General features: G+C 42.2%; 1 protein-coding gene across 7 annotated transcripts in view; it reads right to left on the bottom strand.

Moving 5' to 3' along the window:
- Positions 1-311: 311 nt before the first annotated feature.
- The window catches only part of Opcml (opioid binding protein/cell adhesion molecule-like), a 1111269-nt gene continuing 1093736 nt past the window's right edge, over positions 312-17844 (bottom strand). For 6 of the 7 annotated variants that reach the window (XM_063264778.1, XM_063264779.1, XM_063264780.1 and 3 more), the window contains one exon: positions 312-5734. In XM_063264778.1, the coding sequence (XP_063120848.1) occupies positions 5634-5734 (101 nt within the window). In that variant the 3' untranslated portion in view covers positions 312-5633. The remainder of the gene's footprint in view (positions 5735-17844) is intronic. The other variant, NM_053848.2, reaches the window with a different exon arrangement.

Raw genomic sequence — 17844 nt, 5'->3', positions numbered from 1 at the left:
TTATCCAGTGTCAACAAATAATTGAGATTTGGGGTTTGAACTGAATGTTTAGTTGTTTGTAAATAGTATAAATATTTGCTAGTCATACAAGTGAATAGAGTCCTCTGTGTGTGTGTGTGTACATGTGTGCGTGTGTGTGTGTGTGTGTGTGTGTGTGTGTGTGTAAGAGAGAAGAGAAAGGGAGAAGGAGAAAGATGGGGGCCCTACTCACATTTCTGAACATGTTGACTTCCCAAAGTCTAAAACACATAACTGCTTCTTTTTTTCCCATTGCTGGATTTCTAAGGGACATCCTAATGAAGAGTCCCCTAAAAGTTACAAATTTCTTCAAACTTTATTGATACACTGCACAATCACAACCATCTTGTATTCATCCTGAATTAGAAAAGGTTACAACTACAATGTAACATGCACAAAATTCAGGTAGTATATTCACCCTCAATACAATGAGTGACAGAAATCAAGTCTTCATTGATTTTTGAAGGAAAAAAAATAAGTAAAAGAAAGAAAGAACTTTTAAAGGCTGACAAAGTTATATTTTTGTATCATGTGATAAAATTTTAAAGCATCTGAACATAGATTTGTTTTGAGAATAATTGCAAAAATGGGGTACACCCATTGTCCAACACATCTATTAACGGCACCATTGATAATCATATAAGTTTTCTTTTTAATCTAGAGGACTCTGAACTTGACAGATACATTTTCGTACACCCACACATTCCTCACAATTGCACTTTACATGTCACGAAAATTTCTGAATGATTAAAAATGTTCCTCTTCACTAACACAAGGGCAGCTAGTAATACTTACCATTGTTATTATTGAGATTCTTATACTCTGCCAAATAACGTAGGATGGAGCCCCACCAGGACGGTGGGAAGCTCTCAATCCTTCTTTCTCCACCTAGTGGTGTGGAACAACCATATGCCTGAAAAGGGCAGCACTCACAGGAGGGGGTGCGGGAAGTCTCTTCCAAAATGCCGGAGATTGGGTTTAGCTGGCTACTTTCACTATGAAGACAATTGCATCTAATGAAGTCCACTCCACGTTCTTTTGGACTCCATATTTCTGCACCTGAAGGCTAAATCACACCGGTTCTGCTTTATCGTCTTGCCACATTTTTAATTACCAAATCTATTTCTTCTTCCTTTCATTTACTTCTCTTCTGTTAAGTAAGAAATGAGGGAAATGAGCCTGGCGTTTTTTATTTGTTTGCTTTCTGTGTGGTCATTAGAAGTTCTAGTCATAGGGCATCCGGTACAGTGTCGCCCTTCTCTCTGAACACCTGTGAGGTGCGACTGCAGCTACTTAAACGTATTTGTCTTGAAAGAAAGAGAGAGCGAAGCTTTGGATAATAAGGGGGAAGCAATCGGACATGAGGATTTCTAGAAATGAGGCTTGTGCCAAAGAAAACCCAAATATTCTTGCTGTTGGAGAAAAATACATTTTGCCCTGAAAAAAATAAAAGTAAGAATTATGTTGCTTCCTCTAATTCCAACAAGAATAGCTCTGGAGAGGAAAGGGGTATTCTGGGTATTGTCAAACCATTTGTTTTTTCAATCCTGGTGAAAACTCAGCATCAAATTGGGGGCAGATAACTCCTTCACTTCTTCATATTCTTCACTATTCTTCCCCACCATTTCTTATGGGGCTGGTAATAGCCATACAGGCTACTAAGAACATGTGTTCTTTGACCCTGGAAGCATCAGTCAAAACATTAGTATGCAATTTCCAACCATTCCTCATCCAGTGGCTGTGACTGTGATAAATTCTATAGGACCAAGTGTCCACTTGGGGGGGGGCGGTCTGCTCTATTGACATTTTTCTTATTGTGGGTAGATTTGCTATTTCTTCTTGCTGAGGACAACTTGACCAGGTGGATATAAAAAGAGATTGTTAAAACGCACCCTCAGTTATGAGGATCCTAGCAATCCATACTTTAAAAACTAACTTCCCAACCTGTGAACAACAGCACAAAGCAGTGTAAGGACAGGCGTGAGCCATCTTGGTGACATACAGATGTCCATTTCTGTCTGTTGAACATAGCATAGCCCACTGCAGAAGAGCCATGTACCTAGCTCTCTGTGTAAGAGCTGTGTATGTTTGGACAAGTAATCCCTACATCTCCAACCTTCCCAATGAGAACAAAAAAGAAAATCCAAACACCCTTGATTAAACTTGCAGATGACTGTATCAGGCACTTGACATTAAACTACTCAAAAACCAGGCTTTGCCAGAGGCATAACACTGGCACTTTCATTGGCATTACTTTGGTGGAAGAACAAATTAGCATTGTTTTGGGAAGGGGAGAAGTTTTAGAATGTCTATTTTTGCTGACTTCCTTTCACCTAATCTCTTGATGAACTGTATTTGGTTTTCACTTAGAAAACCCACAATGTTCTACCAGCTACATAGAGTAATGTGATTCTTTTTTTCCTAACCTTATACCTTCCTCATGCTCACTCTTGGCAAGCTAAATAAAACTGTCTAGTGGGCCTGATCCATCCACTCTCTTTGTGTAGAGTTGGAAAGGCTGGTGTAAGTGTGTGTGTTGTTTTTAGTAAGCAATTGCTGTTGTATTTGCTTCCGGGCTGGTGTAAGTGTGTATGTTGTTTTTAGTAAGCAATTGCTGTTGTATTTGCTTCCGGGCTGGTGTAAGTGTGTATGTTGTTTTTAGTAAGCAATTGCTGTTGTATTTGCTTCCGAGTGTGGGGAATCAGGCCCCATCACATGGAGGCATCCTTACCAAAGTCACTTAAATAACAAGAGCTGGGGCATGTTTACTGTAAGGAAGTCACTTTCATATCTGGTGCCCAGTTACCTTACGTCATTTCTACTGGGCTTTATTTTTCCCAGACAGAGGAGGATTGTCTGGAACATGTGTTTCCTTCTGAAGTTTGGGTGGAATAAGTAACCACCAGAGAAACTTCTAGTTTCCAGTGAAAGTAGGCACGGCAGAGAGGCATGATGACCCTGAGTCCATACTCAATTGGGCTTCTGATGATCTGCTTGCCCAAGGTGGTGAAGAGCAATTTGGGCTTGTCCATTTCGAGCAGCACATCACCCAACACTTTTCAGTTTCCATGGCATCCACATTTCCTTTTCTCCAAAGCAATGACTGTAGTATTAGTAGAAAACGCAAATGCCATGTTTATGTCTCATACAATGCTTGACACCAACCCAATCCCAGGTGCTGAGCATGGTGACAGATCTGAAATTCATATATCCGACCTGTAATTCTGACTTCGTGCCTGCTCCTGATTGCTTCTGGAAGTTGGAATAAATAGACTGCTTTTGGCACATCATTTATGCTCCCAGAGTCTCGTTCTTGGCAGCTCGCTGGGAAATGCAGATGTCTGTTTACAGCTGGCAAGAAGAGTATTAATTTTGCTCACCCCAGCTCTATCTCTTATGACAGTGCCGAGCTTTTGTATGCCAAGGGAGCCTGCATTTGTATATATGTGAATATCTATACACAGGTATATATGCTCCTACTGTGGGTATTGTATTTGTGGGGCCATAGTGCCATAGAGTGGGCAGTTATACTGCAACAAGTGGTTAAGCTCTAAGGGAAATGAACTCTAAAGGAGCCCGCAGTCATTTACTTTTTAGGGGTGGACCTTAAAAGGGTCCCTGAGGGAGGCAAGACATGTCTTTAAGAAAGTCACTGCTGGTGCTCTTTCTCAATTTCACAGTAAGACATTCTCTCCAGAGAGCCTCTTGTGACCTTTAATGATGTTCCTTTGAACTTCAGTCTCCCTTGTTGGCTGGGTTCTTCTTTGCTCAAGAGAATGCTGAGAGGTGGAATCCAATCTTTGTACATGAGGCCTACTTTGAACCTAGGAATTTGGGAACTTTTATCCTGGAAACCTCTAGAGAAACAGCCTAGGAAAACAGTATTACTTCCACTTCCCCCTCTGTTTGCCATGTTGTGTTAATCAAGTGCTTGGAAATTAAGTCAGTAGCTCAAGTGCCCTCAGCTCAGAAGAGCTTTCTGAAACAAATACCACAGTTGTCAACACACACGCCACATAATTGGCCTCCATCAGCCCTTTGCTGGATAATTTTCAAACAATTCAAATCAAAACTGGAGCAGAAGGGAGATGCTGGGCTCTAGTTATCACACTTCAGCTGATGGACTGCTGTCTTTAAATCGAAGGGATAGATATATGGGTTTGGTTTTTTTTTGTTGTTGTTGTTGTTGTTTTTTTGTTTTTTTGTTTTTTTTGGTTTTTTTTTGGTCAGGTTCTTTCTGCTAATAAAAGCCAGCCATGAAGAAGTTTCTCCAAGTTCCTGACATGTACTTTTCTTGAAAGGCTGAGAGAAGCACAGGGTTGGTACCTTAATTTTCCAGCTGTTAAAGGAGAAATTCAGCATAATCAAGGCTTCTTCGGGGCTGACCTGCCTCCTGAGAAGGTGGCTAAGGGAACAGTCTCTCGGAAAATCATGAGTGACTGATCCATAGATTGCTACTTTGGTCCATCTGTTCACAAGGCCTAATTTGGGTGGATGGGTTAGTGCATTCCCAAGGATCCATGGTATAGGAAATTGTTCTTCTGGGTAGTTAGCCCGTGACATTACTGGCTTTCACATAAGAAGTTGCTAGGCAATTTTGAAGGTGGCAATGTCTTGGTGGTAGTGCAGAGACACAATATAAGGGCACAGTCACAATATGATTAGAGATTTAAATGAGATGAATGGATAGTGCAGTGGGAAGAGAAAAAGAGTAGTTAGATAAATTGAACAAATAGATTATAAGAAAGATAGGTATGTAGAAGGAGATGGAGAGAGAAATCAATTGAGTAACTGGATAATAATATGATTGCTTTGATAGCTTGATATAATTAGCTAGCTATTGATCACTTTTTTATGAGTTGCATTAGCATTTTAAGGGAAGTACTACCCCTAGATAGACTTCCCTCGTGACTCCTAAATTTGTAGCTTTGGATACATGTATATTTTCATCAAGCCTGTAAGTCTTACTGCTAGTGGAAAAAATGCAGATTAAGCAGAATGGCCAGAGAAGATGGTAAAATTTTTATGAGAATGTACATGTGTGCACATTGAGGATGTAGTAAGAAAGTTTCTTAGAAAAGGTGTGCAGCTTAATGGGATAGGTGATACAAACATAGGGATAAGGATGTGCTCTTTTTAAACTGTCTTATTGAAAACTTAAAGGACAAAGAAAACAGGAAATGTAGATGCAACTCTTATTGTGTACTGCACTGTGGGCCAAGTTGTACCTTCAGGGTGCGTGTCATGGGACATTTTTTAGGCCATCTTTAGGGCGTGTGCTTGTGTGTTTGTGTGTTAATGGTGGTAGGAAGAGAAGTAGAGAAAAGGAAGGCCAAGGTAGCAGGAATATATTCCATTTGGGGGCCCACCAATGAATGATTATCCTACTCGTGGTAGAACCCTGCCCATCCCAACCCCCAACCCCGTCCATTCAAACGAAAAAAGAAAAATCAAATCAAATTGAAAATCCCAGAAATCAAACCAAAAAACTAAACAGTCAAGAAGAACAAAAAAATAACCAAAAAGAAGCCCAAACTGGTTTGCCCCTCCGCAGTGTAGATTAAAGTCTGTGATATGGAGAAGCAGGCGATGCTCAGAGGACCTAAGGTTTCTTATCAAAACTTGATGAAGAAGTGGGCAAAGAAGGTCCCTGAGAGCCAGAGACAAGCCAGTGCTCTAGAGGCCGAGTTTACACCATCAATGACTGCTCCAGGCCCTGTGTAGGGGGAAAAAAAAAAGACAGTTTCATTAGCATGCATCCCATAGGGCACCATATTTACCCCTGACAAGCAAATGCAAGTCATGCTTCTCTGTGGCAGTAATCCCAAGTCCTACCACCTACCCACCGGTCCTTCTATAGAGCCTTTACAGAGCCAGAAAATGCCCAGTGGGAACACTAAATGGGGGAGATTATGGGTTGCCTTGAATCAAAAATAGAATAAAAAATATGACAGAGTGAGTTGATGACAGTCACTTAAGTACATAAGTCCAAGATCAGGGCAACAGACAGGAGTCTATAGTAAGCTAAGGCACGATGACCCCCTCAGTGCCTGTAAAAATCCCCTTTCCATGAAAATGGGCTCCAGTATACACAGGGGTGGTAACCAGGAGCTAGACAGGCATGGGCAAGAAGGAGAGGGTCCCCAGGGTGAGAAGCGAGCGTGCGGGAAAGAGAAATAGAGATATTTTGTAATAGAAGTCCAGATGGTGACTTTGTCCTCTGCATATGCAGTCTGGGTATTGGGAGGCCCTTCTCAAAGCTGCTAAACAAATGGTAACCAAAGACTGTGAGTGGGTCTATCTCAGCCACCAGTGCCGACTTTAATATAGCCACAAACAAAACTCTGCATCCCCAGAACAAACTATCACCCTATGGGTGGCTTAGCTTGAAGGAATTCACTCCTGTTTTTTTTTTTTTTTTTAACTCTCTCCTTCCTCTATCCCTACAGAATCACATACATTCCACAGGAAAATAAAACCCCAGAGTCATGAATCAGGCTCTTTCACCATGATTCAGAAAGACAAACTACCCACTGTGCTTGTTGCCACTTGCCTAAGTTCAAGGGCACCTGGCAAGGTACTGAAACCTGTCTCTTTGGGCTCTTCCATGAGCTTCATTTGCAACACGTGGAGTTGTAAGGAAGACCCTCATCAGCAGCTAACAAGCAAATGTGCCCCAGGTTATGCAACATTGCACATCATCAAAGGAGGGAAAGCCATAGAGATGCCTCCATAGGGTCAGAGACAAAAGGGAAGGATAAGCAGACAGACACACAGCTCTCAGCATACATCCTCCACCAACAACTCAAGAGAACTCTTCATTGCCTCTTTGGGAAGCAAAACGATCTGTCAGGAAAGCTTTCTAAAGAGCCAACGATCTTCTTGGACCAGAACCAAGTCATTGACTTGTCTCTCATCTATGTCATAGCCTTGCCTAGGGAGGGGTAGGTTCAGATCTTCTTAGGGATGGAGTGTGACTGGAGCTCTTCCTCAAGAATTTCAAAACAGATAAATTTCGCCTTGACTCTCAATGTATGCAGTATTCTTATAGACTAAAATATGGTATTTGTTTGATAATGGTTTGAAATTTTGCCTGTTCTGTTCTGTATGTTTACAATGGAGTATTCACATACATCAGCGGGAACCATCATAGTGCTATATAACCTATGGAGACCAAAAATATTTGTGAAAATCAATATGATTCTGGGGCCTCTAGCACTGCCAACAGATTCCTCATTTATAGTATTTGCCTATAGAATGTAATATGTTTGAAAATGTTCACGTTGAAGATCAATGTAATTCTTATTTGGTGTCATGGATGGGACAGAAATGGACAGCCTTTCAATATAGTCTGAGCTGACTTCAAACCTGCGGTTTGCCTGCTGCCACTAAAATAGGTTCATAATGAATTAAACAATGCAGATGTGTAAGGCTTGTCTGTTTCTTTACAAGTTTCATTGTAAACTGTTATCTCTGTAAGACACAACTGTACGTCAGCATTTCCATGATCCTGTTTCAGAAGCCACTACATATACCAAAATCTGCAGATCATCAAGGACCTTAGATAAAATGCAAAGTGATTTCACAGAACCGATATACATTCTCCTCTATACTTTAAATCAGTACTAGATTATTTGTGACATGTAATTCTATGTCAATAGCTGTTAGATTGCTTACAGACTAACAGCGCGAAGGGAGCCTGTATTTATTCAATATGATTAATAGTCTCTCCCTTCCTTCTCGTTTTCCTCACTGTTGACACATTCCTCCTCTGCCTCTTCATAGTCTTGCTCCACTGTTCACCTCTTATTCCTCCTTCTCTTTTCCTAATCCTGGGGTTTGGCCTTTGCATATGCCAGACAACTGCTCTACTACTAAGCTTCACTTCAGTATGAACAAACAATTCTCAACTTGCATTCAGTTCAATCTATAAATGCAGAACTTGTGGACACTGAAGGGTAGTCACACACATATATACTTTTATTTAAAAGTATATTTGATTCTATATGTATACATAATCAAACATATATTATATAAGACTAGCTACATATGTCCATATATAAAATCATGTATGTATACTTGTGTGCTTATCTCATTGACTGTGTTGATTTTTAAATTGGGGAACAACCCAAGTCCATGTTGCACACTTAAGAAAGGGGTGGTTAGTGTGTGAGGCAGTAGGTAGATGTAAACCTTTTTGGGGAATGTCTGTCCTGAAGAGGTGGAGAACCAAACCATAAAGGAGGAAGAGATGGAGATAGAAGGATGTGGAACCCTAAAAAGAAGTATGTGTTTCCCAGGGTGTGGGTGAGATGCTTGTGGTTCACTGGAAAGAGAGTTAAAAGCATGTTTTGTTTTGTTTTTGTCCTTTTGAATATTCTAGAGTGGAAACCATGAAAAGCCACTGTTAGTAAATCCACTGTTTTCTTGATATACCGAAGATAATAAAGATGGTGTGTTCATATCATGTTCTATATGGGCCAAGCATGAGACAAAAGGTTAAGCATATTTAAATTCTTTTACCATCAAAACAACCCCTAGAATATGTTGTTATTTCCAATTCATAAACTGCTGAACTAAGAAAGAGAACATTTCCACATCTTGCCTAGGATCATACGATCTGTACACCTGGAGCTGAAATAGACCAAGTCACTGTCCCCAAAGTCTATGCCTTGGCTCTGACAGCCCTTCTTACTCTCTGATGAAAAAGACTCTTCACGTGTCCCAGATATCTCAGCACCATAGGATGATGGGAGTAATGGACTGGGAACTAGATTATATGCCTCAGCGCTCACTAGCAGAGTGCCGCTTTATTCTGAGCTTTGGGTCTCCCATCTGCAAATAGAGAAGGGGTAATGTGCGAAGGGTTGTAAGGCTCCATTCCTACTCTTTGTGTCTTTGGAGACTGTGCCTCTGGTGCTAGGAGAGACAGCTGGTAAGCAGCCAGACAGCCTTCAGTAGGGTCTACAAACATTGCCGTGTGGCTTCTGTTACCCTTGCACGACTGTCCCCTCCTAAGACAGCAAGAAACCTGAGGCTTAGAAACATGCCTAGACCTTACCACTTTCCTCCATTTTTGGCCTCAGTTTCAGTGCAGCTCCAGGGAGCTGCTTCTCTATTTAACAAGCAAGACAAGCAATGGCTTGGCGTATCAGGTGATATCATAATTTACAACCAACGCGCCTTTGGTTAATCAGTCAATGGAAAGCGGGTATTGCAGCCCAATAATTAATCTAATCCACCATGATACAGATTCAAATCAACATTTTCCCCCTTGTACAAATCCTGGACACATCTGAAATTTGGCTGCTGGTCCAAATGGGAAGAATGGTGCTCTACAGGATGGCTCCAAGGCTTTGTTGCAGGGCAGGCAGGCAATGGCTCATATCCATGCACCTCTATGTTGGAGGGCTGTGAGCCGAAACTGCACTGAGCTGCTTCTGAAACTGTGTCCTTACAGTAACCCTGCTTGACTCAGAATAATAAAAAGAAAGGCCCTAAGCTGAGTGGCTCCCTCTAGGCTCCTATACACCCCAGTCAGTTTTCTGATTTAAATAACTGTTTCTTTGTGCCAGACTTTGAAAACAAACAGATTGATATTATTTAATCAACATGGGATGTATACACCTGCGTTTGGGCACACCTTAATACCTTAAGATGGAGTTGGCTTTTGCATATACATGGAGCTCAGTGAATCTGTTGAAGGAACCTATGCTTCAGGGAGCTGGATAAATTCCTCACTCTGAGCTCGGTGATGGCCGCACTGACATCTCAAGAGTTGTAAACCTTTGCTTACATTCTGGCTTCTTCAGCTGCCAGCTGCATAGGCTTCTCCAGACACGGGACAGCCAACACCAGTTTTAACTTTAATAAATGTGATAAACAATTGAACTGATGTCAAGATATTTTTCTTTTTTTTTTTTTTAGAATGATTATTAGTGGCAATAGCCTGGAAAAAAGAGTTTTCATCTAAAACCAAGAGACAAAGATTTGGAAGAAGACAAAGTTTCAGTGTTGTCCTCTGATCTAGCAATGTGAGACTGAAGTGTGGCTCAAGAAAGATTTTTGGTCTGGAGGAAAGGTAGGACTACGTAATGGATGAAGAAAGAGGTCCATGGAACCATGGATGGTGAGGCTCTCAAGTAGCACTTGGGGAAAGACCTTAGGGGCATTCTGCCTCCTTGATCTTTCTACCTTGCCCGTGAAGTCGAAATCTGCTTTGAGCTAGAGTTGTTGATAACTCACAAGTGGAAGTCATCCACTTGAGTTTGGAGTCAGAGCAATTGAAGTTTACAACTCAATGCTGCCTTGCTGTTGACGTGGCGTCACATGAGATACTTTGTGGTGTTCTTGCTGCAAATTGAAAGGATCCCAGTGGTTGTGACAGTGTCTGGGACACAGTAGTCACACTATTGATGCAATGCTTGCTGCAGACTGATGTTTTCACCCCCAGCCTCTCTATGTCTTTGCTGGAATGAATGCTGGATTATTTAGATCTTTCACAAGTATGTTGAACTTTGAGTAAAATTTTGGTATGGATGAAGAAGTTTAACAGTCAGAGTGACCAAGTCTGAGATAGGCCATTGCACACAGAGGATTCTGAGGATGCTGTCTGCCAAGGGTGAGGGGAGAAGACCCACACCTAACCTTTGCAGCCAAGTCCAGAAAAGGATATTGATCCCAAGCCACCCTCACACAGGTCATAGTAAGTACTAAATGTCTGGTATGCCATGTTTTTCTTGAAAGGCAGCCACAGACTCTACTTTCAAAGAACCTATATTCTAGTGGCTTCTCTCTGTGTGTCTAAATTTTTTCTCTTCTGACACTGGAGATTAAACCAAGGGCTTTTTACATGTCAGCCAACTCCTCTGACACTGATATATTCCCCAAATGCAACTTTTTTCTTTTTGCTTTAAATTACTGTTAAGACAGGAGATCACTGAGTTGTCTAGTGTGCTGGATAGTTTCATGTCAACTTGACACAAACTGGAGTCATCTGAGAGCAGGGAGCCTCAGTTAAGAAAATAACTCCATAGGATCGCGTTGTAGGCAGGCCTGTAAGGCATTTTCTTAATTAGTGATTTATATGGGAGAGCTCAGCCCTTTGTGGGTAGTGGCACTCCTCACTTGGTCGTCCTCGGTTGTATGAGAAGGCAGGCTGAGCAAGCCATGTGAAACGAACCAGTAAGCAGCACTCATCTGTGACCTCTGCACCAGCTTCTGCATCCAGGTTACTGTCCTTTTTGAGCTCTTGTTCTGATGCCCTTTGATGATGAACGGTGATATGGAAAGGTCAGCCAAATAAGACCTTTCCTCCCAAGTTGGCCATGGTGTTTTATCACAGCACTAGAAACTCTAAGACATCTGAGTGGACACTGTACTCTCTGTAGCCCAGGCAGTTCTGGAATTCATGCTTGGGACTGTCCCACCTCAGAGCTGGGATTACAGATGTGCACTAGTAAATCTGTATTGCTCCTACTCTTCCTCCTTCTCCTCTTTTTTCAATCTCTTTAAAGCCTCACAGATCCTGGGGAGAAATCCATTTGGGATAAATAACCCTAAGTCCCTTGCATGCCAGGAACAGCCAGCTGGCCACATAGTAGTATATGAAGACAGCCTGAAAGACAGAACTGAATTTGGTTTCTGCCTCTGTTCCTGATCAGCAGAAAGACTTTGATGAAAACAGCTAAGTTCTCCAAAAAAGGGGAGTTTTAACGTGTAAAATAGAGAAAGGGTAGTTTCTCTACGTTGTAGCGTTGTCTTGGGGTTTAGTTGAGATAGCTTTTCGTTGCCAAGTACACCTAAAGGTTGAGTATAGGCAAGGTGAAAAGGACTTAGGTGGTGATGTGTGGAGACCCTGCCTTAAATAATGAAATCCTGGGTAAAATACCAGCTTCTCAAAGACTGTCAACTATAACCGAAAGCCATGTTGGCAAGTAAGTGACTGTCACTATTATAGAGTCCCAGGGAGGCTGGTGTCCACAGGTGAAAGCTTTTTAATGAAGAGCAGCCTTCCTGAAGACTTGCCTCTAGAAGACCAATTCTTCCTGTGGGCCAATTCTGCCTTTAAGGAATCATCTCTGTTTACAGTTAACAATGATTCCGTTCAATGAGAATCACTGCCACAAATACCAAGCGTCATTAAACATCCTTTTCAGGGATAAATTGACAGTGAGAATGCGTTATTATGCCCGTTCCCCATTATTCCATCCCCTCCTCCTTTACCCTCTTGAATGCTAAAAATTAATTGCTTTCTTCATGCCAGAAGTTGAGAATCGTTGAAAAAAATCAAAGCTGAATTGAGAACGCAGAGGCACAAAACAAACTATGAATGACACTACACCTAGGGGACAGATGTGCAGACGAACAGAAGTTAGTTTTTAGCATACACTAAGAAAAGAAATGACTGAGTATGTAGGTCGGCGGTAGAATTCTTGCCTACCATGTAGACAGCCTAAGGGTTGACCCACATACAGCAACTACATACACACATGTATATTTACTAAGAGGAAATGGAACTAGAGGGACAGTGGCAAAGAGACAGATTGCTATAAAATGATAGAAAAGTCCATTGGCATACATTATATGGACAGAGGAGTTAGGACATATGCAGACTTGAAGCTCAGCAAGGGATGATACATCCATAATACGCAAACAAACAGCCATAGAAATAAACAGACCAAAAACCCCAAATGAAAAAAAAACAAAAAAATAAAAACAAGGTCTCTCTGTGAGAGTTTGTTGAGTTAAAGTGAGTAAATACTGGACTATCAAGAGTTAAATTTGACTTGTGGTTCCGATTGGAATTAAGTCATGTTGACAAATTAGAAAGAGGCCACCATCCTGGCCACCTGTAGACTAGATATGTCCTGGCGTACTCAAGGTGACTCACCTTGTCCAGACCATCAGCCGATAATAAAGTATCCAGATTTACTAACAGGAGCCCCCTAACTAGATAGAATCAGTCTTCTGAGAGGTTTCAAAGCTTAAATGTAAGGTACATTATATATGATACAGGTCCAGGTATAAGCTTTTGTCTTCCCTTTCTCTTTGCAAATTAAAATGGAAATATGGCATCTTTCATCAGTAATGGTTGAATAAGTATCGGCAATTCTATTAAAATGGAAGATGGGAGGGTGAACACATTAAACACACACACACACACACACACACACACACACAAACACACACACACACAAAGAAACAAACCCCACAGGCAACTTGAACTTGTTGCTAGAATGAGAGATCAAGGCAATATCTGAAATCTAAGAAGCTACAGTTTTGTTCTGAAATCTGGATGGGTTTATGAGTGCGATTATGAACCGCACGACCTTCCTAATGAGGAACCAAAAGGATAATGATGTTCGTGGTGATTAAAAGAGGAGCAGGGAAATCTAATTAGAGGATGTGTGCGCTGTGCTTGTTGGCGAAACAGAAACCTATTTTCAGCCGTGCTGACTGATGAAGGCACATTCCTCTTCAAAGAACTTTCCCTCCATTGTCTTTAATTACAGTGGAAAAACGTGGCACCGAGTTGTTTTACAAGAAAGATTAAACCAGGTTTTGCAGTAAACTATGACAGGCGGATAAAGAGGCAAACTCAGCAGCCATCTTTGTTTTGTTCCCTGTCCACACCCTATTCTGCTGCTTGCCACAAAAGACAACAGCTTAGCAAGTGACTATCAGAAGTTAATTCAAATCTGTAAGCACATTACAAACCTGAGAGAAGGAAGACTTCTGCCTAAGCTGTGTGCCTATGCTGACATCAGCACACCCCGGGTACTCACTGGTACATTCAAAATGCTTAAGCTAATAGCCAGATGTCAATGATTCACAGAAAGGGGGTGGGGGTGCGAGCCAGTGACAAGGAACCTCATCAGGAATGAAATGTGAAATGTCTGCATTTTTCCCCCCTAATATGTTGACATTTTGCAGGTTGGGAAAAATATAAATGATTACGCTGCTGTCATCAGCCAAAAGCAATGGTGTTTCTCTCTGACTCACTCTCTCCCACCTGGATTTAAACTGTGGATTTGTAAAATAAAAAAATCATATACGTTATCAGCAGGAAATGGGCAGATATGTGCAGTTTTTTGATGTGTTTGCAAGGATGTCTTCCTAAAGACTGAATTGGAATGTTTGATGCAGTCTGCTGCAGAAGGAGCATGGGGCAGAAGGGGGGTACATTTTAAATTAGAATCTGGCCATATGGATTGCAGGAATGCAAGGGAAAAATCAGAGAAATAGTGGTGTGGCTCCCCTGGAGGAGGAAAAGTACGTGTCCTTTGAGTAGCTAGCTGCCCTTTGGTTGGCAAAGGGTTTTAAATGAATAGAGGCTATAACTGATGCCCCCATTGGCTGCAAGATTTATTTACTAATTCAACCAACATTTGCTGGGCAACAACCATTGCAAGACATGGTGCTGCTACATCCTCTAAGTGCAGAAACAAATACAAACAGAATACAAGCCTAAGGGCATGCCACTACAGGAACCTAAAGATGAAGGATTGGCTCTTCAGTGAGGCTCTGAAATGCTCTGCAAATAGGCTGCCATGGAACACACACTTGGAGGATTAGTGTGGCTTTATCAGGCAGAAAAGAGGGCAAATGCTGGTGCATGTGACCCTCCGACACGTGGGAAGAGATAGAAGATATACGGATTAGAAAGAAACATGGGATTAGGTCTGGTGTTGCTACTTGCGTGGTAGAATGCCTACCTGGGGGACTTCTGTTATACCATTTACATTCTCTGAGCTCAAGGCTCTTCTTCTATGAGATGGAAATAATAATAACTTCCTGACAATAGATTCTTAGGTTCTTAAGGCCTTATACGGCTGACACTTTCATTCCTCTAGTGTGGAACTTACGTTTTATTACGATGGCCACTGTATGTTTACACACTGTCAGTTCTGTGCCTCCTCATTCCTCATCTTTGGCCTAATTATTGGCACCATCAGCATACAGCAGGCACTAGTGATTCATTTGATGACGAGATGAATGAATAAGCACCCTGGTTACAGGCTTAGCTGACAGGCACTGGAGGATGTACAGCCTTGTGATTACCTGGGGGTGGGGGGTGGGGAAAGGGAGGATCATCAAGGCTGTGGATATACAGAGTCTCAGTGGCATGCTTTTCTAGTAGGAAAGAACATTCAGCTACTAAAATGGCAAAGTCCCTTTGGGGTTTGTGACAAGCCAGTGGGGAGGGGCTACTAAAGAGCAGGAAACCAGTGGGAAGATGATCTCCCTGATCAGATAGATACATGGGGTAGTATATAAACAAAGAAAGTGGGTTGGGGGAGGACACTAAAGTCCACTCCAAGGTCGACAGGAGTAGAAGTCAAAATTAGGGTGTGGGTTCTAGTAAGAGGGTACAATTAGAAAGTAATACACATGCTGAATCGGGGTGGGGAGATCCAAGGGAAGAAGCATGAATAGCCGTTTCTCCTAGGGATGCAGGAAATAAATGTGGTATATATAGTTCTGTTTTCAAGAGCCTTGAAAGTACAGAATCATAAGTAAGACTTGCTCTGTGCCTACCACTTTTCCATGGGCATAAGATTCCCTAAATAACTTGCTTGCGAGTCACACTCCCAGGACCATTTATCAAGACTTTGATTAAGTGGGTCTAGATTAAGGCTTACACATTTGCATTTTCAAGACTCTCCAAGTAATGCAGGCTTGAGAATGCAGCTCCTATGATGCTTGAAGACACAGATGACCTCTCCAGACCTCAACGTCACCCTCCCTTGAGACGGACTTATGTGGCTTGTGTAGAGGAGCCAGGAGCAGACAAGGTAGATAGGTAAGAAGGATGCTCTCTCCTGCTGATCTTAGGACTCATGGGAAAGCTTTGGAAGGCAGAGCATGAGGGCAGAGAGGGTGGGGAGGATCCTGAATAAGAAGAATCTAGATGTTATGAAACATCTCAGATCTTGAGAAACTGAGGTAAATGGGGCTTAAGAAGGTAAAGGTGCGAGTCCTGATATGAGGAGGTCCTAGGAGCACAAGCTAGAGAGAATCCTTGGGTGCTCTGTGCTCCCATTTCATAATGTCCCTGTAGCCACTTGACTAGAGAGTGGTTGTTGAGGATACTTTGATAACTAAGGAGAAAAAGAAGACACAAGCTGTCTTGTACAGGACACAGTGAGAAGGCAAGATCATTGAATCAGGGCTGTGTGGGGCACGGTGTGAGGGTAGGAGCATTGTGTGGTACAGGGTAAGAAGGTAGGGGAAGGGGTTGGGGATTTAGCTCAGTGGTAGAGCGCTAGCCTAGGGAGCACAAGGCCCTGGGTTCGGTCCCCAGCTCCGAAAAAAAGAAAAAAGAAAAAAAAAAAAGAAGGTAGGGGAATAGTGTAGAGCAGAGTGTAAAGGCAGGGCAATAGTGCAGGGCATGAGGTGAAGGCAGGAGCATTGAATCGGGGTTGTGGGGAGCCCAGTGTGAAGGCTGAGGTATTGTACAGGGCACCGAGGGCCCTGCCCATAAATGTTGCTTGGACAGGAAACAGGAGCTAGTTATTGCTAGAGTCAGTTGAAGAAACTTGAGTTTAGAAATTCAGTCTGCTATGCAGATTTATCCTAGCTATTAAGGAGGCATTAAAGAGAAGCTAGAGGTTTGGTCACTGGAACTAGAAGTTTCTAGTGGACTATAGGCATAACGGTACTGATGCTTCACATGAGGAAAAATGCCAGAGCCCAGCTGTTGCTTTAATGGGAGTGTTTGAGATGACAAGATTCTAGTGAGTTGTCCCTATGTCTGATATTTAACTGTTAATATAACTAGTGTTCCTACAATTACACAGGTGATATGTGAGAAATCCAGTTTTTGCTCCGAACCATCTTTTGACTTTGTGTACATTTGCTATCCTTCTCTCCTGCAAGTTCCAATAATGTTTATGTTCATGTCTCATCAAGCACATCACACTGCAGTACTGGATGGAATCAGGATCCAAATCTTTCTGCTTCGCACTCTAAGGACAGAGTGACAGGTTCTCTTGCTCATGGCCAAGAGGAGGTGGAGTAGGTTGGTACACTGCTGGAAAGTAAGAGATTTCTATAAGAGACATATTGTGGCCAACAAGCTAAGCCAGGCTACTGCCTGCTACTCATAGGGTTGACAAGACTTCAGGAGGCCCAGGCTGCCTCTTGAGTGGATGAGTGGACTACATCTATTCAATTAAAGCTAACAAATGCATGGGGAAGCCTGCCTTTCTACTACTTAGGAGTTCTGCAACATCTCTAATTTTCTGGGTCATATCCCACATTGGTAGAGACCATCTATGATGGTAGGAATAAAAACAGCTCCATAGGCTTATAGACAGTGCACAATTAGGGGGCATGGCCTTTTTGGAGTAGATATGACCTTATTGGAGGAAATATATCACCTGGGGTAGGCTTTGAGGTTTCAAGTACCCAAGCCAGGCCCAGTATCACTCTCTCTACTGTCTACCAATCTGGATGTAGAACCCTCAGGTACCTCAGCAGTATCTGTCTACTTGAGTGCCACTATGCTTCCTGCCATGATGACAATTGACTAAACCACTGAACTGTAAGTCAGCTCCAATTAAATGCCTTTATTATAAGAGTTGGTATGGTCATGATGTCTCTTGAATTGAAACCCTAACTAAGATACCATCCTTTGGAAAGGCTCTTGTATTCCCATTGTTTCTCAGATTCAGAACAGAGACATAGAACTGAAAACAAGCAAGCCACCAATATCCTTCTGCCCTTGTACATTGCTAAGTTCTGAGGAGCTGACCACACCATGCCAGATCTCTCATACTAGGTCTCAGTTTTTCCTGCTGCCCTGGATAGTTTCTTCTCTGC

The sequence above is a fragment of the Rattus norvegicus genome, chromosome 8 (assembly GCF_036323735.1).
Source record: "Rattus norvegicus strain BN/NHsdMcwi chromosome 8, GRCr8, whole genome shotgun sequence".
In the NCBI taxonomy this organism is placed as follows: Eukaryota; Metazoa; Chordata; class Mammalia; order Rodentia; family Muridae; genus Rattus; species Rattus norvegicus.
This window is presented reverse-complemented; position numbering and strand designations above follow the sequence as displayed.